The 26,509-nt window shown below is 35.4% G+C and overlaps 1 protein-coding gene across 2 annotated transcripts in view; it reads left to right on the top strand.

The window, feature by feature from the left end:
• Positions 1-26,509, top strand: part of ASCC3 (activating signal cointegrator 1 complex subunit 3) — a 252,340-nt gene that overhangs the window by 199,334 nt on the left and 26,497 nt on the right. For both annotated transcript variants that reach the window (XM_074150229.1, XM_074150228.1), the window contains exons 33-35: positions 2,541-2,666; positions 11,932-12,043; positions 12,294-12,428. In XM_074150229.1, the coding sequence (XP_074006330.1) occupies positions 2,541-2,666; positions 11,932-12,043; positions 12,294-12,428 (373 nt within the window). The remainder of the gene's footprint in view (positions 1-2,540; positions 2,667-11,931; positions 12,044-12,293; positions 12,429-26,509) is intronic.

Genomic DNA, 26,509 nt, shown 5'->3' with positions numbered 1-26,509 from the left:
GCAATCAGAAAAGCCGATCAAACTGTAAACAACACTACAACTGGGGGATAGAGAAAAGCAAAACAAAATTCCTGTGCCAACTATCTCCTAAATATTGGGATCCTAGAAGAAAATAGTTTCCCAAAAAATATTATCCATCTTTATGCAGAAAAATCCTTTCCTCCATGTGTTTTGAAGCACTGTTGAGCTCTTGAGTCCATTCTCAGATAACACTACAAATGCTTCTCTGCTTCTTAGTGTTGTCTCAAACATTTGAATGAGACTACAAACTGTTCTTCGAGGCCAGTATGTAGGACAACTCTACATGATCCTCAGAACCTTCTCTGAAATTATGTGACAAATTCTTAATAGGAAAAAAATGGGTGAGTTCCTAGCACTTTTTACCTAGAATACCTGTACCATTATAGATATCACATTCTTCAAAATCTCACAAGTTCAAAAAGAAATCTGCATGGTGTAAACTATTACTAATACACTTCCAACACACCTTGCACTTCAAAATTGCAATATCTTTGTCAGAAATGTGGAAAAATCACCTTTTTGCAGCCCCTCTGAACTTAGTTGATACCAAGTGTGCTGTCCAGCATAATAAAACTCATGCCTTGGTTTTGATATTTATAATACACTTAGTTGTTCAGCAAGAAGCAGAACTAGTTACATCAGTCTCACATAGATGCATGTTTCATGGAGGAATTTTCAGACATCTAATAAAGCATGAATATTACTGAAAGCTTTTCTCAGTGATGAAGAATTCACAGTATTGTTCTCCTAAGAAAACTTCATCCCTCAACATAAGCGATAATGGGACCTCTATCTGATCAGGAAATTTGTAGGAACTTGAGAGTGCTGTCCACTCTCTGTGGAATGTAGTTTAAATGCACTGGTGTATTTGAAGGTTAATTTCTGTGGTGCACAGAGAGACATATAATTTTTGCAAACAAAGAATGTGGAGACACGCGCTTCATTTCCTTAGGAAACCACACTTTTTTTAACATATAAATTGCAGTTAGCACAGAAGGCTACGTCAAAAGAGCAGTGTGATTAAAATGTTGATGATATATCCAGACTGTATGACACTAGCATAAACTAGGAAATCTCTCAATTCACTGGTAAATAAAGAAACTGTAACTTTAATATAACAGTAGTAATCACACCTTGTTCCTTTTTGGAATACTATAAATATTCCGTGTTTCTAGTAGCTCATTTTGTGTGTATGAATTTACTTTGTAGTTTGATATATTCCATCTTTTATTATAAACAAAAACTATTTGATAAATTTTCAGATGAATATTCACATATTAATAGCAATTTCATTAAGTTCTTTGTTGATTGTGATCCGATTAACTTAAGAGTTATCTTGGTCTCTCTTATGATCAAGTATTTGAAGTAAGAAGCTTCATAACTTCAAAGATACATTGTTCAGGGGGTTTTGGAGGATTTTTAGTTTTAGAATGCTTTTCCATCTGTTCTACCAAAGAGCAGATTTATCAGCTTTGTGTAGTATTTCCAATTTGTAAAATTAAACTTCATATTTTTTTAATTAAAGGTTTTTCTAAAATCCATTGTCTGTGTTTTAGTTAGATGAGTACAAAACTCATATGACAGGCCTTGTGCTCTCACTGGTCATGGATCTGAAATACAGCACATTAGAAGCAAAAGAGAGAGCACTCTTTATTCTGGAATAGCTATTGAATCATCTGTCCAGTTTCTGTTGGACAATCTGGGTAGAACAGGTTCTTACGTTCAGAAGTGTGCAATCAGTGGTATAGAACAGCAAAACAGCTACTCATACCAAATTAGTCTTTACTTTTAGCAACAGGGAAAGAACAATAGGAAAAGGATTATAATACAAGAAAAAATGGGTTGATCCTTAAGGACACTTGCCATTCCCTGATTGAACTCTAGCCACCCATGATCTCATTAGATACCCTAATGGAGGTCTGTGTTCCATTTAATGGTACTGAACAGTATTTTACTTTGTAAGAATAATTTTAAACTGCTTTTTTTTTTTCTTCTGTGTTTCTGAGTTTAGATCTTTCTGTGTAAAAGTAGCTGTGCTTTTTTTTTTTTTTTCATTGGATGAAGATGAGGCAAAATCTGGGGGAAACAGTTTTGATGTAATTTTAATAGCCCTCAAGTATTTGTCAAGTATTAGCTAAGCTATTGCCACTGTTTCATTTCCTGTTTGTCTTTCCATATGATTCTCTATTGGATTAAGCTAGCATGATCATATGGTCAACATATAGTATTCAGAAGTTACCATTGAGTAGCTCCATCTGAATACCTTCCATGAATGACTTAAACTTTTGCGTTCTTGGTCCAATCAAAAAATAATTTGAGCTTCATTCCACTATCATGTAAAGAAGATGACTGACCTTGCAATTACATTCCCCCTTCTTCCCCTCTTTTCCTTTACCAGAAGATAAATATATATTTTCAGATTAAAAGTAATAAACCTTTTAATGCACAACTCTACAAAATATATTACCTGTCTTTGTGATTGTAAAGTCAGCTAAGTCCTCTTGTTTCCTGTTCTTCAGCTTGTTAGAAGTGCTGGCTGACCACTTGAATGCTGAAATAGCTGCTGGAACTATTACTTCTAAGCAGGATGCAATGGATTATATCACCTGGACTTATTTCTTCCGTCGACTTATAATGAACCCAACGTGAGTATAAAATACAAATGCAATTTAATCTAAAGGTAACTTGAGGGTAGAGTTGATCCAAAGGTGATCCCGCTGCTGTTGGAGGCTAGAATACTTACCAGTCTCCAGTATAGGAGCATTACTGGCCCACACATGGAATAAAACTTGTCTGCACATTTTTTTAAATATTTTTTTCTCTAAATATAAATGCATTTCTTGGCAGATAACTTTACAGTTTAGTGACAACTATAAAATAGCCTTATTGAGGGGGCTACATCAGCATCCCTAAAATAAAACTCCAGATTATCACATTCCTTTAGGTATTGTATTTATAATGTGTTACTTTTTTTTTTAGCTACCACATTGATATGTTCTGCCCAGTTTTCTATAGAAAATCTATTAAGCCCTGGACTTTGCTGGTAAATGAGAGAATAGCTATCAGCTGTTTCTCTGTGATAAAGTTTACTTTCATTAGGGTATCCTGGTGAAACCATGTGTGCAATATTTTCAGTGATTGTTATCATACTGCCTCTCTCCAGCTGGTATGCAGATCGTTCTGAGCTGTTCCAGCAATGTAGCCTGCCTTTGCCACAGCATTGTTTTGGGTAAATGGTATGTTACCTGTCATGTGATCATTCACCCACCAAAATAATGTGGCAAATAAAGAATTAGGCATTTATAGCACTAAATATTTCATGATGATTTCATGATGTTGTATTTCTGAAATCAGGTTAATGTCCGTAACATTTGGCTGAATTTTCGGCTGGGTTCTTTATGGGCAACTGCTGGGGGGGGCCTGCAGGTGATAAGATAATTTCCTTTAATTCTTTTTTAGTCTTCGTTAGTTTTGAATTCTGCATCTGCTCTTATGCTGAGAATGTCCCACAGAACAGAACTTCTATCTAATCTTCTTGGGTAATAAAAATGCAGGATGTTAGAATAGTAAACTAAAGAAAACATATTCAATTCTCCCACTTCATAACTAACAAAATGAATACATTTATGGGGATGGTATTTCTCCTCTGAGAGAGACAAACAGCTAAAGTCTGGTTTTGTCTAGGTTAGATGTGGGTAAAGCCATGTTTATTTATATGACTTCAGAATTTACACCTGATCCATGTTACAACTAATGTTAAAAACTATGCCACTGCAGACTCTATTCTTTTTTAGTATGATGAATAAGTAATGTTATTTTAAAATGTCTTGCTCTTGAATTGCTGTGTTAAAGTGATTTTGTAGATTTGTCTTTGGCAAGCTTTGATCATGTGGTATCTGTGGTAGGTAGATTTTTAAGACAGAACATGTAGCCCAAAGGTGAGTGTAGAATGTAAAAATGTGGTCTTTTGATTTAATAGTCAAGCTCTTCCCAATATAAAAGAAGATTCCCACTGGAGTATGAGGCTGGCATGTTTACTAATGGTCCTTTTTTCTCAGCAGTTTCTTTAATGTGCAGTGTCATGGAAAGCTAAATCTGAAGTTATCACTATATCAACTTCTAAGCAACAGTTCTGCTATTCTGAGAACATTGGGGGAAGAAAGGGGGGAAAAAAAAAAAGTGAGATGCAGAGCCTTTGTAGTAAGAAACAAGATGAACAGATTTTGACTAGTAATGTCCATAATGGCAGGACAGGAATGCACATTGAAGTTTCTAATGAAATTGGAGTCTTTCACTGGAACACCACACATGCAGGTTGGAAAAGTTCACAAGTTGTGCTGCTTTACCCTCTGTTTCATCCATGCAGAGGTGCTCAGCGCTCCTTCTGTACTCTGTCATGCAGGGACAAAAATGAAGGACTGTGTCATTGACTATGAATTGACTGTGTCAAAGAGGTCCCTTCTAGATACCAAGTGCAAATGCAACAGATGTGCACACTTTCCATTCCTTGACATGATAATACATTCTATTAAGTTTCATCCCAAGTTAATAAACTAGCCAATTAGGTCCTGGACCTACTATCTGTGTTATTTTCAGACCTCCTTCAAGCCAAGCAGTTCCAGTGTGGTGAATGTTTGAATGAGATACATAAAAGGAAAACTGAAGAGTTTTATGAAGAGAAGTCAGTGATAGTTGAGATAACTTTGAATAAATTGCAATATAGTAGTGGACTTTACTGTGCCGTAGATAAGCATATGAAATGATTGCTATTACCAAGGTTTTTATTATTATTATTTTATTATTATTTACCTATTACACAATGCCCGCTCAGTGTCACTTGATACAGTGCTGTTTATCATGTCCTGCCCCGCAGCAATTTTGTTGACTTTCTCTCGACTGTGAAACAAGAACTATTTCCCAGCCAGCAGGTGATTGTACCTTAGCGGTGAATAAGTAATTCCCGTATGCATGATTGGTAAATTGCCTTGGGATTCATTGGCATAAAAGTCATTGCATGTGATGCTGTAAATCCCCAAAATAATGGGCTTAGATAATATGCAGAAGATTTATATTCTCATTTATTGCCAGTTTTAGCTACTTGTATATTAAAGCTGCATAAACAAATCTAGGATCATTCTATTCCAATCCAGTATCATAAAATGCCTTACTGAATGCCTACAATTTGTACTATGTAAATAATGTTAATCTACCTTTGTTGTTAGATAGAGATTAAAGTATCCTTTTGCTGTACGTATACAGGTTCCTCCTAAACATGCAGCCGTTATAAAAGTTTTTCTGGCACGCTTGGGATAATTTGTTAGACTTGTAATAATGGCCTTTTTTTATGGTGTTGATGAAACAACCTTTGCATGCTAAAATACTTCTTTTCATCAAAGCATTTTAATTTTCCTGTTTGATGAATCTCTTTATCTTGAAATCTGTGAAAAGGGTTTTAACTGTCTAGTTAAGAGGAGTAATTGAGCGGTTGATTTGGGGGAGTGGAGTAGCTGAGTGCTAGTTTGATTCAGAGGCACACTCACTGGTCATGTGCATGTTTTTCAAGAGGGGATGTGCAAATGAGAGGGTGACACAAATAAAATACAGTTTATCAAAGTGTATCAGTCTCAATATCCAGAGTTTCTTCCCTGTTTTTTGCCTCCCCAAAAGCAATTATTCCTAAAGGTAGAGGTTTTTGAATTTACACTTGAAAACAAAGTTTCTGTGCTACTTCAATCAAGTACTACAACGTGTTTTCCTTTCCACATACAACTGTAGCCGATATGTACTTTACTTAGTCAAGATCATACAAGACAGATCAGCGAAGTGCCCTGTTCTTTGAAAATGGGCTATTTTGAGAGGCTCGTCTATCTCCTTTCCTTGGCTGAAATTCCTTGACTTTCATTCTTTTACCTTTATAAAAGATTGTAATCTACAACTTTCTACAAAAGAGAAATGGCTATGGGAAACATTTTCTGTAAATCAGGTTATGATATTTTCCAGATACATGTGCAGTAAAAAAGAAATAGAAATTTACAACACATGTAAAGTTAAGCAGAATCAGCTTTCATTTGGAAAGTTAATTTTTAGATATTCAGAGAGCACACATCACTGTTAAAATGTGTGTGGGTTTTTTTATCTATTTATAAATATATATGGGAGTGTGTGTTTATACATACACACTTATAAAATCAGTCTTCTGTGTAAATTCTTTCTGAAGACCTGAAAAAAATCATTTTATTAATTCATTCTGAGAATTATTATTAAGGGCTTTTTTTTCACTTTGTCACTCTTACAAAGTTTCCTGGAGTGAAAGAATAATGTAGCATAAATTATAATTAAATTATCTCGGACTGATGCTCTTATCATCATACAGTTATATTTTACTTTAAATTTCCTTTTCTCAGTATGATTAGCTGAGCATGTCTAACAACATGTGAATAAAACATCTGAATAAAAATTATGATGATAGACTGTTCCAATATAGTTTCTGGTATTGAGGTGACAGCTAATATCAGCCAGTCAGAATAAAATAATATGGATTTCAGTGACAAAATCAAAATTATTCAGAATTTTAGGGCTAGTTTGGAATTATATCAAAAGGCAGGGGGAATTACTGAAGAAAGTTTAATTAACTAAGATTAAGAGACAAAATGGAAAAGTTTGGCAGTAGATACTAAGAACAGAAGGTAAGAAGGTGCAGGTATGTTACACTGCAGTAATTACCAATACCCATATTTTGAGCGGGTAAACAGGTATTTCTCAGAGTGGATTCTTTCTTTTACAGTCACATTTAGATCTGTGTGCATGTATACATGCTTCATAAGTAACATCTATAGGCTTTATTATGAATTTCATAACAAAAGCTTGTTCTTCTAAATTATTAGGGTCACAGTGATGTGAAAAGTACAGGGATGTAGTTCATGGTTTGCTTTTACCAAACTATTCACACGAATAAAGTTTTCCTGTTTCTCTCAGACTGGGAAGCCCCAGGCTGCTGAGTGTTTGAGCTGCCTCCTGTTCTTCAGTCTGCTGCAGTCTTGGGTGAGAATGCAAAGCCGAAGACCCCGCATCTCCCCATTCAGAAAGCAAATTCACATAATTGTCTTCCTACTCTTGGATATGATTTAGTTGTACAAATTATCTGTTGGGGTATATCAAAGGAAAAAGAAATGCCCAGTAAATATGTAAGGAAAATTACATGTGCCTGTTACCTCTGATTTCTCATCTTATAAACACATCTTAGAAGGTAAACTTTCTTGTAAATATTTTAATCAGAAGCACTGACATGGAGGCAAATACCTTGCTGGTGTCAGAGAAACTGAACTCTTTTTTGATCATCTTAAATACCCACAATGTACAATATGCTAAAAAATGATTAAAGATAGCAATGTATCTCTCATACCTGGCATAAGTGAATATATGAATGTAAGAAAATATGATACAGGTGAAATACAGCTAGAGATTACTGTCTGCAGCATTTGTGCATGCTGTAATGCGTTTTAGCAAGCCAGTCACAAGCTCCAGAGTCAGTCAGTGATGCCTTAACAACAGAAGTGAGTTGATACGTTGGTTTGTAGCTCTCCGGCTATGAAAGTCCATCAGTTGTGCCATATACTCAGTACCATTTCCATGGTACCATTTGAAGATGGCAGCTGTTGATGGCCACAAGCTGATGAAAGTAAATCAACTGATGACTGCAATAAAGTGATATACAAAAATTACTATCTGTGCTTGCCGCGTACTTGTTCATAACAAAATTCTTCTTTCAGGACTATAAAATCACAGAAAGCTCACTTTCTTGCTATCAAGAGAATGCTGTAGATTTGTCTTTTTTGTGCATTTGTTTCAAAAGGCCTTGCAGCTAGCAAGTTTTTTCTTCTAATACTTTTGGCTGACTCTGCCACCGATTTTCATTATGTGTGTCACTATTACTACCGTATAATCTGAACATAAAAAACATGGTGCTGTAACAAATGACTTCACAGCATTGACAGTTATAGCAGGACCATTTCAAGGCTGATGAAAAATTTCCCAGAGAGATCTCAGGTCAGGTTTACATAAGCTAAACAGGAAATGATTGCCAACATTCACATTAAATCCTAAATGTTTTGTGTAACTTCATCTACATTTTATGTTCCTGCACGTCTCTCTATCTTTCTCAGCTGATGAAATTCCACACTTCCTTAGATTAGAGAAATAAGTTCATGTTTCGCGGGTTGTTGTTCTAAGCTCTACAGGGTTTGGGATTTTAAATATATTATTTAAAAGACAATAAAAAGTTCCTTCAGTTTTTGATTGTTTAAATTTTACATACTTTGTAAATTTTTATGATACCTAGGGGTTTGTTATTGCTTTTCCCCAATGGACTACTAATGGAAGTTAGCCTGTCTAGCCCATGTGCTAGATGCTGTTAGGATAAAACTGCCTTTGACTTTCACACCTCTCAGGGGACGAGTAATTGTTGTGTTCAAACAGCCTGTAATTGTGATCCCGCTGGCTTTCTCAGTACGCTTCTGGCTATTAGAATCATTAAACAACTCAGCACCTGTTAACAGCATTGTAAATATTCAACCCTGCTTGTGTGCAGGTTGAGTCCAATATAGGAGAAGGCTTACAGAGCCCAGCCTCATAAATTAGAGCTTCTGACAAGTCAATTATTGTGAAACTGGGCTTCACTGTGAAATAAATGAAATGGTGTGCTGATAAAAAGGTAGGCTGTCTGTTTATAGCAAAGGGAAAATAATGACTAGATGATTCAATGCAGTGAGCATGAAACTGCATTGTTTTTATTCTTTATCTGTAATTAAATAGTTAGATAATATAGCTTCATAGAGGAACTCACATAAGATGCAGGTTTTTTACTTGGAGTATACCAACGTGCAAAATTCAACTTGCATTTATGCCTGTGCATTCAAAATACCATCTAATGTCATGATACCTCTGGTTTCACTAATGATTTTAACATAGTCTTTCTAGATGAATGGCTTTGCTTTTTATTAGGGGAAAATGTGCTGAGTGACCAAGAAGCTCCTGTGGGTGTGCTCAAAATTATATTTACCCCATTATAGATAGTAGTTAAAACACACTGGTACCACTTCACTCAAGATTACAAACAATTTAAGATTTTTCTTTGCATTGTTTTATTTGCACCAGGCAGCTATATATTTACTCCTCTGACACAAAAATAATACCAAAAATCAGCAAATTTAAAATTCACATAGTTTTTAAAAGGCATTAATGCCTTTAAAATAGTGTCTTTTATGATTTTGAATCAGCGTGAAATACAGCAAATTAGGCAGAGCACAAAATAAAATCTGTTTGAATTACTGTCTTAAATGTAAGTTTCAAAAAAAAAAATGTCAGTGTATCGCCCCTATCCCTGTCTTTGTTTTATCAGTATTTATCATCACTGTTGTGGTACTGCAAATAATAGCGCTGCAATGATACGGTGAAAGTCTGAATGCTGTGACAACAAAATGCCTCAATTAGAGTCATTTCAGTAGTGTTGTATTCCATTTAGGATAAATGCTAATGAATCGTTAGTGGTTTAGATGTATAAAAGAAAATCTTTTCACATCCTTAAACAATTTTTGTAGTTAATTTGCTCGATTATTTTCAGGAGGTAAACAAAATGTTACAAAGTAATTTCTGCTAATAAACAGAATCTGAATGTGTTTGGTGATGTCAGGCAAATAAAAGGTGCAAATGGAAATATTGACCATTTTTTATCATTACTGTATTACTTCAGTAAATGTAAAAGGGGACTTATCAAAGTTAAGTTACATTGCAAACAATGTTAGAGTACTTTTGCTACAAATACATTTTCTTTGCATACGGCAGATAATGTGTGGCTATCTACCGTATAAAACTTTTTAGTCAATATAAATATTTCTTTTGTTTTGGTTTGGAGTTGGACAATAGCTGTGTTTTAAATATTTGAGATCATCTCATCATGAACCCATATAAAATATCACAGAGTTGAATACTTCACTGTCATACATATATATATATATATACTTTGTTGTTGTCTAACGTAACTGTTTCCTGCTATCAGAACAGATTTTTTTTAATCTTATTAGTGTTTTACAGAAACTTTACCCAATTATAAGTGAACATTCAAAGCATCAGAGAATTAACTCCATGATTTGGGACTTATAACAAGGGAAAAAATCTGGAAATGACTGTACGGCTATTTAGCATGCAGGCTTTTTTCAGTTATGCTACTGCTATTCAAAAAGGTAGATGTTAAAAACTGTATTTAAGGAAATAATAGTGCAAATCAGATTCTGTCAATAAAACAGTCATGGAAGGATACTTGGAGTACATAAAAATGCAAATCCATCTTTTGAAATTTGCCAATAGCAGTATTACAGTAAACAAAATAGAACTTGATTCAGAAAATGGGATTCATCTGCCCAAACTGATTGTCTGAAGTTGGGGTTTTTTAGTCAATGGTTACATTCCACCCCATCCTAAAGCAGATACATAAAATCCTTCAGATGAATAGCATTCTGCAAGGGTACGTTTCTCTCCATTGGCAGTAAAGGGAGTTAAAAGACTAACTCAGGTGTAGCTGTAACTATGTAAAATCAGCTAAAATGAATCTCAGCAGACTGTTATGCAGCCTGTTGTTCACCTGCGCAAAATAACACTGAAAGAACCTAATCTCCATTACAGCATGTGGTATTGTTTCCAATGGGGCTGCTGAGTACATCGTAACAGTAGGAAATTTTAGTAAACCAGCTAATATGAACAAAGGAGCATCTTTCATTGTTGCAGCAATCTCAGTAGTCTGTTTGTGCGACAGTATTTTACAGAATTAAATGAGCAGGGACAGCCTTTTTTACCATGCTTTTTGACATTTCAATAAACCATCACATTTTTTTGTTTGTTTGAATTCCACTTTGAAATTGCATGATTTAATTGCTCTGCTTAAATTCAGAATTTTTAAACTTTCTGAGCATGCTCAGTTTTTCTTCACTGCTCATTGAACTTAATTGTTACTTTCTGAATTGGTGCTTTTGTTGAATCCAGGACACAAGTTCTTACTACATTTTTCTCTGGAGTTTTCTAGGTAAAAGCTCTTCCTGAAATTATGTTAGTTTGTATAAGAATCTTATAATATAGCTTAAGTTCTACAGTTAAGGTATGCAGACTTCAGTCACCAGGTCTTTTTCATATGCTAGCATAACAATATGTTTTGGCACACTTTATAAACATTTTTCCTTCATACAGATAACTAAGTGTTACTACATATAGTTTACCTAACCAGTTTTACCTGAAAATGAACACATGAAGTAATCACATTGACAAATACCCTATTCCTTTTTTAAGCAATTTTAGCTTTGAGAATAAAATGACATGGAAATATAATAACAAACACCAACATTTGGATTGGTGTAAGGTTACTTTTTCAAGAGATGTCACTATATGCCTAGTTTTTATTTTCAGAGTTCCAGAATGTAAGAACATTTGGTATCCTTGGTGGGGTTTCTTCCTTTCTCTTGAAGTTAAAATACTGTTACTTATGTTAGTATTGCTTGTTCACTTTCATACTTATATAATCAGGAAAATATACTTATGCAATTAGGAAAATTTTCTTACTAACAAAATATAGTGCAGCTCTGTTGGTATCAACCTTTATATTAATAGACAGATAAATTACCATCTTTCATGTGTACCTGCTTGTATTATATTGGTTACTCCCACAAGCCATTTAAGAATCATGAATTTCTTGTTAGTCTATATAAGGGAATAGTTCTATATTTAATTGTTTAATGTGGATATTGCTCTTTCAAGTATGTGTGTGTGTTATAACAGCTTTGTAAGCTTTTCTACAAGACATTATTGTTAAAAATCTTCAGAGTGTCAAAAGTATTCATGTAGTGCATCTGTTTTCAATTTATCTAGTTACTACAACTTGGATGATGTGAGCCATGACACTATGAATAAGTACCTCTCAAGCCTTGTTGAGAAATCCCTCTTTGATTTGGAATGCTCCTACTGTATTGAAATTGGGGAGGTAAGACTCATCTGTGCCTTACAAGATAAGATAAATGCTCCTGATTTGAGATGTCAGAGTTTGTCTATGGAGCTATTCATAAGACTTATGTTGAAAATTGAGCTTAATTAGGGTTGCAGCTAAAATATGATGCTAAATTATTTTTGCTGTTCTATCTTATAAAGTAGTCTTAAAATATTTTACAGTTTCGTAGGAACCATTTATTTTGAACCATGTAGGAACCATGTATTTTTGATTCCTCTTCTAACAGGATAATCGCAGCATTGAACCTCTGACATACGGCCGCATTGCTTCCTATTATTATTTGAAGCATCCAACTATTGGGATGTTCAAAGACCAGTTGAAACCTGAAAGCAACATTGAAGAATTGCTCTTAATTCTGACAGTAAGTACTGATATTTTCTTAACTTAAACATATGTAACTCGTGACTCTTAACGACACTTACAAGTGTATGAAAAAACACCCTGAAATTAAGAAAAGCCTTTCTTCCCTGATCTGTAATTTCATTTTTTGTTGTTTAGAGTAATATACCTGAATCATTTTTGGTGTTTCTAGTGTTTCATCTAATCAGTACTGATCTGTAATTTCATTTTTTGTTGTTTAGAGTAATATACCTGAATCATTTTTGATGTTTCTGGTGTTTCGTCTAATCAGTACATCAAAATTACTGTTTCTCGTCTTATTCCTCTTTATAATGTTCAGGATCTATACAGATCTGATATATGGGGTTTTTTCTAAGTTAGGTAGGCTACTAAAATGCCAGAATAATAACTGCATATCAGCATCCTAAATTCTGTACCAGGGCCATCACTTTGTACTGGGACAATCTGGAAGATACAGCAGCTTTAAGAAGCGGGAGAGATATATGGGGAAGACCTGTTTCCTAGGATGCCTCCTTCTCCTTCTCCCAGCCACCTCATGATCCCTGAGGGCCAGCTCATACAGTCAGTCTAGTGACGGTTTAGTAGAGAAGTGCAATGAATGGCAAAAGATTTTAGGGTACAAATCTGGAGACACAGTATACGATGCAGTGTGATAGTATTACATTCTCATCATAAAAGAATCAGGTTTTACTCCATTTTCCTTTTTAAATACTTTAGTAGCTATATCTACAAAATCATCTTTTTCAAAATGGTATAGCTCCACTTGTACACACGTATTTGAAAACAAGTAGTGCCTGAATATTATCCAGGAAAGCTTATTTCTGCCCACTTATGATTATAGTCTCTGTTATATTATATACACATTATACAAGTGGCCCAAATTCTTTAATACTGTGATTTCCAAGTGTTAACTTCAAAATCTAGAGTCCCATCTTACAATATTTTTGTATATGCCACCAAAAAAAAAAATATTGAAATACTGCTATTCAACAGTTTGCATCTCAACAAAACCGGATCAGCATTTTATGACACTAGGAAAGCTAATAAATTTAAATCGCCTGCTGCAAACATTCAGAGAGTTACAGCTCAGAAATAAAGGCCACAGTAATCTTTTATAACAGAATATGTTAGACAGCCTAAATAGGGGAATTGATATCACTGACCCTGCAATATCTGTTGTTCTGTTGTCAGAAAACATTCCAAATTATGTGAAATAAAATCTACTGTCTTCAGCTCAATTCAAAATGGTAATCAACCACAACTCCTATATAAGCAGTATGAAAAAAAACTGAAATTTTAAAAAGAAATACGCACTAGTGAACAGAAGTTAAATAATTTAATGTTGAATACTCAAGGTGATGGCTTTACTCCAGCTGCTGTCTCTCTTAAAAATCTCCTCTTCTCTCTAGAGAAAACCCAGAAACTTCAGAAATTTTTTTCAGACAAATTTGGACAGGGAAAGTTTGAGAACAGCATTAGCAGAGATGGGGGACATTTCATGACACTGGCCAAGCCGATAAGCAGCATATGGAAGATGAATGATAGAAGCAGAACCTAGTTCTGTCTATCTTATGTCAGGGCTCCTCACCTATTTAAACAGCATGCATCCATGAAGCGCAAAGGTAAATGGCAAATATTTCTGTTGTAGACAAAACCTAGGACCCTGCTGTTGGGCAGAGATTGTAAAATTTAAAATTCATTAATCTTGCTTTAATTCTTTGTAATTTTTTTCTTTTTTCTGGAAATATAGTCTTGAAAGTTGTCCATTTACAATCGTAAGAGGAATGAGACTAAAAATAAAATCAGTTACGGGGCAAAATGTGCCACATCAATTTAAAAGATGAAAGGACTGTATGAATGCTGGATGCCATTATAGCTGACAATTTTTCCTTACTTTTTATGCACATGTTGATTTTCAAAATTAATAATGAAATTACTATTCTGTCTTGTTGAAGGTGTAAATTGAAAGGTTTTTTTCAATCTGATGTAGTGTTGAAAAGAATTGCCATTTCAACAGAGTTTTTGCCAAGGATTTTTTTTTCCCCCCCTAAACACTGGGAATTAATGAGTTTTATAATGAAGGCAGTTGCTTCACACCTCTATTGTTAACCAATGACATTACATCTGCCTTGCTCCACTGGTGCCCTCCTCCTTCTTATTGAAGCATTTAGCAGTTTTGGCAATGGGGAATTACATGGCATGGGGTAAGTAGTCTAATTAGGTATAAGTGAAAATCCTGAGGGAAAAGGATATTTAAAAAGTAATTTGAAGAATCTCTTAATGATGCTGGAACTGAAAGCTGTAGCTATAGTACAAAAAGGCCTATTATCGTTGCAAAACATAATTATAATTGTGATTATTCTGCTGATCACCCAGTTTTAAAGTTTTGAATTTTGGACTGTGTTATTTAAGAATAACCATCCAAAATATCTCTCAAATGCAGTTGCAGGATTTTGTAGATGTGACATGTGAGTCTTTTTTTTGTTGGTGTTGTTCATAATATAGCAAACCCTGAGACATTTACAAATTTACTAGATTGGTTATTAGGAAAAATTTCTTCACTGAAAGGTTTGTCGAGTGTTGGAACAGGCTGCCTGGGGAAGGGGTTGAGTCACCATCCCTAGAGGCATTTAAAAGACGTGTAAATGTGATGCTGAGGGACATGGTTTAGTGGTGGACTTGGCAGTGCCAGGTTAATGGTTGGACTCGATGATCTTAAAGGTCTTTTCCAACCTAAACAATTCTATCGTTCTAAGTTGTCTGATGTATACAAGGATGGCAGAAGTGTACATTTGTAACAAAGAAAATGCTGATGTTGTGGGCTTGAAATGGAATATGTACGCTTTTACCAAATTGTCATTGTGAAACTTGGAAAGAAGCAAAAGTTTGTTTAAAACAAAACCGAGTAAAAAGCAAGATTGCATTCAAGAATTCAGAAATCTATGTTCATATTAAGGATTTTAAATCTGAGTTTGATTAAGGGATTTTGAGTTTCAGAGTGACATTTTGCCATGCTGATAGGAGTGTTCAGAATTCAGGATCATTCACTAACGAATTATCGATGAATCTTTGCAACTCACGTGCAAAAGTAGTTTTCAGTCATCCTGTTTCTCATGTTGATGGGTTTCTCCAAAAAGTCACTTGACAGCAAGATTTGTTTCCACTTAATAGTCACGACCATTCATAGTCTTCTCCAATATACGTTCTTCTCTCTATTTTTATTTTCTCTTTTCATTTGATCATCTGCCAGCATTTTGCAAGATCAAATGAAATTTTTTTTCAATATGGTTTAGGGGTTTAAGTATCCATAACATGAACAGGAACATGGCACATGGGCACAGCCCCGCAGTCATGTCTGGAAGTGTACAGTAATAAGTGATGCAAATAGGTGGGGTACAGTCCCCTCTCACTTACCCTTCTCCTCTCAGTAAATCTGTGCTTGAGATGTTTAATTTGTGTTGGGTTTGCAGTTAACAGGCAAAGTTCAGATTCCGTTACTTTTGTAACTGACTTGTGCTCGTGGGCCTGAAATTTTTCCGAGAAAATGTTTGATGCTTTTCCATAGAGCTTTCTTTAAAACTTTCCTAACTGTGCTTCAGACAGTAGTAATCCAAATGAGCTTAATCACTGTTGAGTTATGGTGCTTCTTGCATTAAGTATTATTGATGAGAAAGTGTTCATGAATTACTACTGACAGGCTGGATTTCCCTGAGGTACCTAAAGACTGTTTCCTTTTATTCGGAAAGTTAGGTGCAGAGATTAGAACAGAAGTTTGGGTGAAAAAGAGTGAGAGCTACTTTGGAGTAATTTTTGTCATTTTCTGTACTAAATCAGCAGTCACCACAAATCTTTTTAAATTCAAATGAAGGTTTGTTGTACCTTGAGGAAAGGAGGTCTGTCTTGATGATTGATCAGGACTGTGATGGCTAGATTCGCTAGCTTTGTGATTTTTGGTAATTTATTACTACACTTTTCTGGTTAATATTCTTATTTACAGAGCAAATACTTTGTTATATCTCTTCATACCAGACGGTGAAGGGGATAACATAACCATCTTTCAGCCCTTGTTTCATCTGCATGTTGTCCCTTATTTCTGTTTTTGAATTCTGCCTACAAGAGAAAACTGTCTTTCATGTAAACTGGTTTTAAGAGACAGGTTTCTTGCTAACTGGGGAGCTTAGGGACGGAACAGCATGGTGTTTGTGTTATACTGGGGCACACGTATCCATCTTTCTGTGATATAAACATAGACTTCGAAGTTTGATATCCACATACCTCTTCCCTATGTTTCTACTCTGTTACCCTGGCCTGTATTAGACGAAGTCTTTTAGAACTCAGCAGAAAATCTGGCATTGCTGGAGTAGCAGATTTGAAAGGTAGAAGGAGGAAGTACATGAAACAGGAGGTCTCCATCCCATATACATAGATAACAAAAGAGTAAAGTTATTAATGCCTTATCTGTCTTTGATTACCTATTAGGTATTTGTACTATAAGATTCTAGGTAACTCAGTTAACCTATAGCTTTATTTTCTGTTCATCAGCAGCACCACATCCTATTCTAATGAGGGAAATATGCAAGTCTTTATGAATATTTACACTCTTAGTCTAAAACAATTTTATTTCCTTAGCAGGATTCTGTCTTAAAGCTGTTGGTTCAGTCTCCCGTGAAGGGGCCACAAAGGTTTTTGACTCAGTGATAAACTGTCTTTTCCACTGGTCTCCAGTTAGATGCCAGGGAAGGAAGAATTAATAAGTTGCAAAAATATTGTCCAAGAACAAGCTAATGTATGTGAGCTGTTTTAATATTTTCTCTGCAAGCCATGGCAGAAACATTGCTTTTGTTTTCTTTAAGATATTATATAAAACTGGTTTTCTGTTTTGTAAGCCATTTCAGAAAAAAATCAGATCACTCTTCCTAAGTCAGTAATTTTCTAGTTTAAATTTACATTTACATTTAATTTAGAAGGTAAAAAAGGTGCTACTATGATTTTCTTCAAGGCATAAAAGTTTAGCAAAACTGTATTCATTATGTTATTCTTTTTACATATGGCATTTCAGTGTCAAGAATAGAAATATTTCATTACATAAACTCTAGATCAAACGAAAAGCAAGTATGGTACATCCTAACCTTTAAAGAACTTACATATTTGATTTCACACATAGTGTACATTCTCAGCAGCATGAACATGACTGTTGTGGCCACTCTTCAAACAGGAAAAGGCCTGAGCCATTATGCATATTTTAGTGACCCCATATATAGCAGAAAGCTGTTACCTCTTACCATTAAATCTTTACTTCACAATAAATCCATACCTAGGACTGTTCAATGCATAAATTTAATCTTAAACACAGGCATTTGCAGGGTCATTTACTTAATTTTTATACAGCCTATATTGTCTGGATTTTAATATTTTAAAACATTTGTACTTCAGTTCCCGCTTGGAACATCTAGACAGTATCACAGTGTTTTTAATAAAATAATTTAAATTTGAAAATTGTACTTGGCTTCATAAAAATAAAACAAAATGCTACAGAGAATTTTAATATCATCCAAATTTCATCATCTATATCCAGTATATTCAAAATATCTTGTACTTAGCAGAAAGAGTACTTATACACATGAATACTCCCACATTAATTTTGTCTTGATTTTTCTCTAGTCCCAGTAGATGGAGCAGTTTTGAATGTTGCTGTATTACTTAAATATAGTATTTTTTTTCTAACATCATGCCACAATTATTTATTTTTCTTTTTCCAAATGATTGTTTGATTTTTAGTTTGAAAGCATCATATGCTGCCAGCCTTTCCAGAAAAGCACAATCAGTTGGTAAATCAAGATGACAGTGCCCACCACTGACAACTAACTGAACGTGGCATAAGTCTTTCATTTCTATGGCATCAAAGAGTCACATTCAAGACCAGAAAATATAAAACCTTCCCATCTCCACTACCCATGACTTTCTAATCTCCGATTAAGAGATCTTTTTTTTTTCCCTCCAATCTTCTTACTCAACTTCTGTCATTACTTGCCGGTTTAAAAAACTGAATCAATACTTGGGAAAGGTAAAAAAAAAAACTATTTTAAAGTTGACGTTAAAGGTTTATGACGTACATTTCCCAGGAGGCAGGCCATAAGACAAAAACCGTTATCTTGGAAATAATATAGTTTTTAATTTGTTTTGATTGCAGTGCGGCGTCCAAGGGAAAAACTTGTGAAAGTGTACATAGCTGCGGCAGTGGAAGCCACTAGCCTCAGGCTATAGCCTCATTTCAAACAGCTGCTTTAGTAACTGTTTCTGTCAGAAAAATGAGGAAATAAATTCCTTTAACAGGGGCTAGAGATGCAGCTACGGCAGCAAAACGCTCATGTATACTAATGAAAACTATTTTGATGAATCAGGAAACTGTTACACTTGTATGTGTAGGGTAGATAACAGTACTGTCCTGGTCTTGTACTTAGAAATGTGAATGTTGGCTGCCATCTGTGACAAATCAATGCTTGTTCTTGGGATATATATTCTAGAAGCAAGTTCAGTGATAGCAAGCTTGGTTTAGCTGACTGCTTAAAGCTGCAGGCAATTCAACCGTGCACTATTTATTTATTTATTTCAGCACAGAAGTCTTTTACTTACCACTTGGCAGTTAGAACTGTAGCCGTCATCATTATGCAGGATTGCAAACTATGCGTAGTTGGGTACATGCAGCCAATAGTTTGCAAAGGATTCAGATTGAAAATGAAACGGCTTTTTTTCAGCAGTTATGTCACATGGCTCTATTTTCAAATATACAGTATATTTGTTGAAATAACTTTTGTGTTTGTTGAAACAAAACTAAATTTCTAAACTGCGTCTGTATTGAGGTAATATTTTATAATACTCAATGCTGCTTTGATGAATGGCTGTAGGTTCTCATGCCCCACATACCCCAGAAGGCTGTCTGACAACCCCACTGTGCCTTTAGCAAGTCAGCACAAGTTCTACCTACTTTGTGCCTGCCGATTTTTAATTAAGTGCGATAGGCAAATTTAGGCCCTCTGCAGCCTGCAGTTCTTTTGTCTTCACTAGTTTCTAGTTATTGCCTTTGCTTTTGATACAATTATACTATTGTACTATGAATTGTAGCGCTTACTTTGCTGATGAATTTGTTGTCACAGAATTCAGCTCACTTAGTGACACCAGCTCGGCCTTAACTGACTGCTGTTTAAAGGCACACAAATGTTTTTCTCTGTCAGCAAAGAAGTTATTGCTCAGACTTGTAAAACTGTTAAGAAAGAGGATGGCATTTTGTAGCTTGTTCTCTGATTGGAACAGAAATTTCAGGATAAAGATTGGTTTGACTGAAACAATTACATCATACAAGGTTGGTATCCAGTCTATATTGTTCCTTTAGCATAGTAGTTTTTAAAAAAAGGACATAAGAGGATTACTGATTAGTCCTTAATGAAGTATCTGACAGTTGTATTTTCCTATTTACATTTAGATTCCTTCTTTGTCTCATTCTTTTTTTTTTTTCCTGATGGAACCTGGCTAGCTTCAGAAGGTTGAATTTTATTTTAAATGTTGATGTTTTGTATTATCACATACGAACTTTTAAGATACCGGCCTCTCCTGTTATTTGCCTAGATTTACAAGGTGCTTTATTTCACAGTTACTTAAGTAGCTTATGCTACCTATAATGTTAGAAGAAATTGCAGAAGGCTTTTTGCTACCAAAAGGCCAAAACTTTTCTTAACATTTAAAAAAGTTAATATATATATTTGAAAAATTAGTATAGCAAAGTAAGCTTGCTTTTAGAGAATAAAAAATTGCAGATTTTCTTCACCTCTGCAGATTAATGAATGTGGACCAGGCATCCGGCAAAATATTGGAATTGTTGTATGTGAAAACCGTCAAATTATCTAACTTTTCTAAGTAATGTTATCTGGGATGATGCTGGAATACAGCTTTCCTTAATTTATGGTATATCATTGTCCTATTTCCCATGGAAGAGTCAAATCAGACATCACCAATTTGATTGGCTTGCCCGCATGCCAACATCCCACTGCGTTTCCTTTCTGTCTTCCAGTGGAAAAATACAGCAATCCAGCAAAGATTATTCAAACTAGTAGCTTTCAGAAAGAGAAAATATCTCCAGTCTATTCCTCTCACCTTAGAGGGTAGGAAAATGGCTAAAATCCCTCTCACAACAGGTTTTTTAAATCTTTCTCCTGTCAAGGTGAAGCCATGCTACTATGTTCGCTTATATTTATTTAATGGTTGTATGCACATCTACTTACAAAATATTTTTAGGTACAACTGATGCATACAATGTTAAGAAATTTTATCTTAAGCCTATTAAGTCATTGAACGCACAATATTCTGTAGGTTAACGGGATGAATTCCAACTTTTATCATTTGCTTAAGGCAGCAAGCAAATGTAAACAACATGAGGTGTAGATAATAGATTATTTTTTCTTTTGTATATGATTGTCTTATTATTTACTATATGCAGTCATATAAGATGCTAATTTTTAATACTTCTTTAGCTATAAGAATGCGTGTTTGCTTTCTCTTGATTCACACAGAACAGATGGATGCTTGACTGCCTGCTAATCCACAGCTGGAATGGTTTCAGCGGTTTCCACGTTGCTGGGTTAGAGTGGCTTTTCTAGTGGACTGAGAGGGCAGCAAGAGAGGGATATCATTATTCATCAGTATCCCAGTGGGATCGCTGCCAGCAGAGATTAATTTTTTCTGTTATGCTTGTAAAACAAGCTCAGGTGGAGTCTCTAATCCTCAGGGCACGGGTGGCAGATCAAGGAAGATGCTACAAAGCTAGTTAATTTTCAGATTCTAGGGGAAACAGAAGCTCTGTTAGATGTATAAATACATGATTGCAAATTTAAGTAGCTCAAATCCAAATGGGATCTTCCCAGACATCTGGTACTGAAAATCTCTGTTTTCTTTGTCTTTTAAAAGAAGTTCTTAAAACTTTATACCAGAGACAAAATATGTGCAACTCTCTCTTAATCACCAGTTATCTTTCCATTTATTTTTTTAATACAGTTCTTACAATGTACTTTAGATGACTGCCTTTATTTACAGATAGAAAAGACATGGTATAAGTCTGTGTAGGAATAGAGTCTACAGTGTTCTCACAAATTTGTGTGCAGTTAACATCACCAAGAAAAATTATCACTTGCCACCCAAAAGGGGTTAGATCTGCCCTAGCAATGCACAGTACATCCCACGCAGGTAAGGGGATGTTCTGTTAATGTCATATGTGGTACAAGGGTATTTTTGCCATGTTGCTCACTGTATCAGACCACTGGGCACTCACAGCAGAAGCGTTGATAGAACTTCCTCAAATCAAGCACACTGAAATACGAACAGACTGTCCATTTGTTTAATAGACTTCAAGTAGTTTTACTGTTTGTTGTGGTGGTGATTACTCCTCTTCCCCACTCTTGTAATTACCAGTGTCTTCCCTCTCTGTGTTACCTTGTAGCTCTCAAATTCTTCAAAACATTGGGTCAGATTTGCAAGCAATGTTAATCCACATAGTTACACTGAAATGAGTGGAGATGTGCCAGTTTTTATCAGCAGGGAACTACCCTTATTGAAATTTACTTGCAGCAGCTGTCACTTCCTCTTACAGTTGTGTTTTTTTATTATTATATTAAACGATTTTCATTTAAAAGTGCTTAGAGTGAGACCAGTAGCATTGGCTTGCTGAAAAGACATTATGCATGTAGGCACCTTCCAAGTTTCCCATATATTTCTGCCAGTTCATATTGTTCCTCTATTATTCTGGGCTTGAGCCTCCCTTGAACAGAGGCTGCAAGTCATTTCACCACATGATGACAGGTATTCACGCCTGTGAACTTTTTATTCCCTTTTGTCTCTGGTCACATAGTAGTCTAGATCCGGAATTTAATCCAGTACAAAAATGCAGCAGCGTGCATTTGTGGCTCCCCACTAGGGGAGCTGCTACAGGTCAGCAGATCTGAAATCTGTTTTTCAACACACAGAGCTTTTACAGCTTGCCATTAACATATACAGTATGTATGGGCCCCATTTCACATAAAGAATTAGTAGCGCTTACTACTGTCTCTGTGCCGAGCAGCGTTAACTTAATGCAGAGATCTGTTACCTTCTTCCCTGGGTCTGGGCTCTGCACTGGAAGATCCCAATGAAGGATCGAAGCCAAAGATGGAAAATGACTGATCGCTTTCCCGGGGAAAGCTGCGTGCCAAAATTTGCTATTACAATTTTTATTGCTATCATCATCTCAATCAGTAGCAGAGCCAGCTGATTCAGCCAAGCTCAGCTTCAAAACGTGGACAAACGTCCAAATGGAACTGAAGTAGATTTCTCATGACAATCAAACTTTTGAATGTATACTCAGAGAGATTTTCCCAGTTTTTTGTTAGCACATTACCGAGTTCATGCACTGGAAAGCTTTTCTGTATTAGTGCAATACAATTAGTTTCAATAAAGCCAAAACCAGTTGGTTTTAAATCTTCCCTATAACATGACTTGAAAAAGTCAGGCATCTTGGAGAGCTGAAAATCTCAAATATACCATTTCCAGTGATAAAATGTAATAATTCTCTCGCATCACTATAATTCACTTTATAAATGGAATTTATACCATTCAATTTATATTTATTTGCTATGGTTGAAGTAACTTATTCTAGGTGAGTAATGTGCATGCCATACCCATTTCCTTAGACTGTGCAAGTGTTACAGGCTTACTTATAATCAATAATTTAACTTAAAAACCTGAGAGTGAATTAAAGCCACCTCTATGAAAGCTGTACAGGCTGAATACTATGAAAGTACCTACACATTTGGGGGAAAAATGAATGTATTGTAAGAAAGTTTTTTATTAGAACTGGCCAAAAAAGTAGCACTGAATTATGTTTGTGATCATAAACTTTATGAAATATGGATTGTGAGAGTTAAGACTTACCGAAAATCATGAATTCGTTCCTTGTTTTAGCATGTTTTAGTAAAGTATGCAATTTAAAAAGGAAATTATTCTCAAACAGAATGGTTCTATAAGTATATTTTTTACCATTTGGTAAAACAATTGCAATGATTGTATTATCTATTACTGTATCTTCCTGTACACTGAAGCTTAGCTTCTCTGATATACTTAGGAAACCTCGGGGGAGGGTGGAGGGAGGAAATAGACTTCCAAGTTAGTATAGAAGTCCTAATAACTTTTTTTCCCATGTCAAATTATTGTTATTTTATATAATCCCCCCTCTCACATATGCTAGCATGCTTGCATTTTCTTTTAGCAGCTCCATGCTGAAGCGGAGGTCTGTGATTTAACTTTGTACTTCAGAAGTTCCCAGATCTGCCAGGTCACTCTCTGCTACTGGTAGCTAATATTGCTGACCTCCTATTGCTCTGTGCAGAGTGGCAAAGGTCTTTCAGACTCCTGACCTCTGGTCATCAGGAATGTCATCAGTAGTTTGTAGTTTGGATGTTTTAAGTAAGAGGTGAACTTGTGAAATCTAAACCCTGCAGGGTGTTTTAAAGTGATCACTCAACTGTTTCATTGCCCTAGCTTGTACTTTTTATGATGTTTGTAATTGTAAAATTTGTGGTGTTTATCATGTGCAGCTATTTAAAAGCAAAAATCAAGCACTTGTCTGTTTAAAGTAAGAAGTCTGAGAATACAATTATATATGATTACTCTGATCAGTAAGATGAAACTTTATAAGAATTGTAAGAACTTTTAACTTGAATGTTCTTATAAACTTTTTTTGTTTGTAGGTCCCATTACTGAAATGTGCCCATTTTATATCCTGAAAGATAGTTATAAATTAATTTTTTAAAAATAATAGATTTACATAATTGCATGTTGATGGGTTGCACAACTTTATCTCTTCAACTTCTCATGCTCAACTGGAAATTTCCAATGCTCTCTCTGGTAAATCTTAAATCTGGAGACAGATTCCAGGGTAGCCCAGCCTCACTGTTTTGCTCCTACTTAGTTAATTGGGTTAACTTTACAATTTGAACTCTATACTTCTCTTTTTTTCTTTTTTTTTTTTTTTGACACTTCTTTTAGCTGTAAAAATCCATTAACCACTAATTAGATAATAAATAAAAAAGTTAGTGTTTGTTTTGAAAAGATACTGAGCAGCCCTTATCCCTTGGCAGTTTCTCTCTATCCTACACGTATCTGTCTGTTTTCCTCCTGTCGTTTTTCCAAAAAGTAGAGAGTGGAGAGTACTCCGATGGAGTACTAGAGAAAGCAGCAAGATCACTTTCCTATTACCCAAGCTGGAGTGGAGAGTTGGGGCAGGCAGGGTCCCCAGTGGGAGGCACCGGTGCCAGAAAGGGAGCCCCTTCTCCGCAGCCAGGGACAGCAGCTGCCCAGGGGCTGGGGCTCCGGCTCCTCCGTGCCCCACGGAGCAGGGGCTGGCACAGGGCTTTGCTTTCTGCCTTTCCTCCCCGCCAGCCGCCCGCCCTGGGAGGAAGGGATGGGAAAGGAGCTGCGCTGCAGGTTTGGCTCTAATATACTGGATGCCATTTGATTGCACTGCCACACACACACGCAGTTGACAGGGAGAGGGGTTCTATGGTATACAAAGGCAAGGAGCTTATTTAGAAATGGTCTCCGTGGTGAATTACAGTATCACATAGTAAGTAGATTCTAATCTGACAATTTTTGTTGTCTTCTTTTGCCTCATGTTGGCCACTCGTCAAGATCGCTACAAAACTCCAACCTGCTCCGTTGCTTAGCAGAGCCTGTCAGGCTGCCCTAAAAATCTAGAACGTCACTTCTGCAAAGTTTGTCTTAAAAGTATATTTTTACGTGTGTAAAACAGAGTGAGGAAGCTCTTTGTGCAATGTCTGCTGTCTAAAAGAGGGCTTCCAATCTAAATATCCCTGTGTTATGTAGCGGCTTCAATTAGCTGGTAGAAATTAATTACTTTTTTTTTTTTTTGCCTATAATATGAATCTTGAAAACATGCATCAAGTTTGTTCATGTTTAAAGAACAAACATACTTATAAGTAGTAATATATGTTTATAACTGTCTTTAACTGGAATATTGTCCTAGACCTTTTATATCTAGGAGTAAAAAAAAACCCAAACATTTTAAACTTTGGAAGTTTGAATTATGTCCCATAAAACTGAGACCAAAGCATATACATTTATAGGCTACCAATAAACTCCTTAAAATAGGAGTTTATAATGGAATCACTAACACAGATACAATTTTCAGAGCAGTAATTCTAGCAAGTACTTCCCCAATTCCATTTTTTTGACCTATTTTACTTTTTGGTGTGAGCTGAAAAACAACTTTTAAGTATGTGGTCGGTTTGGGCTTTTGGGGCTTTTTTTTCCATTTTTTGGGTTTTTTTAAAGCGCATGTTCCCTCACATTTATTTGTTCTATGGATATAAATCTAAACTTGATTGTGTTCCAGCTACCTTCCAGGATACATCTATGTAAATTTAATATCTTTGCTTATAAATCAAAGTCACACTTGAAAAATGTGAAGATAAGATAAAGTATAAATATGTTGGTTAATTTAAATAATTTTCATAATATATACTTGTGCCATTATTGTGTCACATAACAGTCTTGTTCTCTGGAGAAGTGCATGGGCAAATGAAGGTCAACTTGGGAACTTCAGTTAAGCGATTTTTTTATTTTCCTTATAATACAGTTAACAGTGTCAAATGAGACTTTTGTCAGCACATGAATGGAGATGTATATATGTATGTATAAAAAATGGAAATAACTTCAAATGTTTTTAAGTATCCTGAAAGAAAAAAATTGGAGTTTGTGAATCTATTATAAGACATTACCCAGTTACGTAGCTACTCACAAACTCTCAGTGCTTGTTCTTTCTCTATTTTGACCCTGCTACTTCTCTGTCCTATAATAAGGGTGACAGAGGTATCACCCAAATGAGGACAGTTACAGACTGCTTTAAAGATTGGAGTCCAGCTACTTCCAATGCAGCCCATCAGCATCCACTCAGACTGCCAGAATTTTAAGTAATTTAAACCAAGGTTCAGGTAAAGAGGATGTGATTACTGTATTAGCTAAAAATGATCATCATCTTTCCTC

This window comes from Numenius arquata, chromosome 7 (assembly GCF_964106895.1).
Source record: "Numenius arquata chromosome 7, bNumArq3.hap1.1, whole genome shotgun sequence".
Taxonomy (NCBI): Eukaryota; Metazoa; Chordata; class Aves; order Charadriiformes; family Scolopacidae; genus Numenius; species Numenius arquata.
This window is presented reverse-complemented; position numbering and strand designations above follow the sequence as displayed.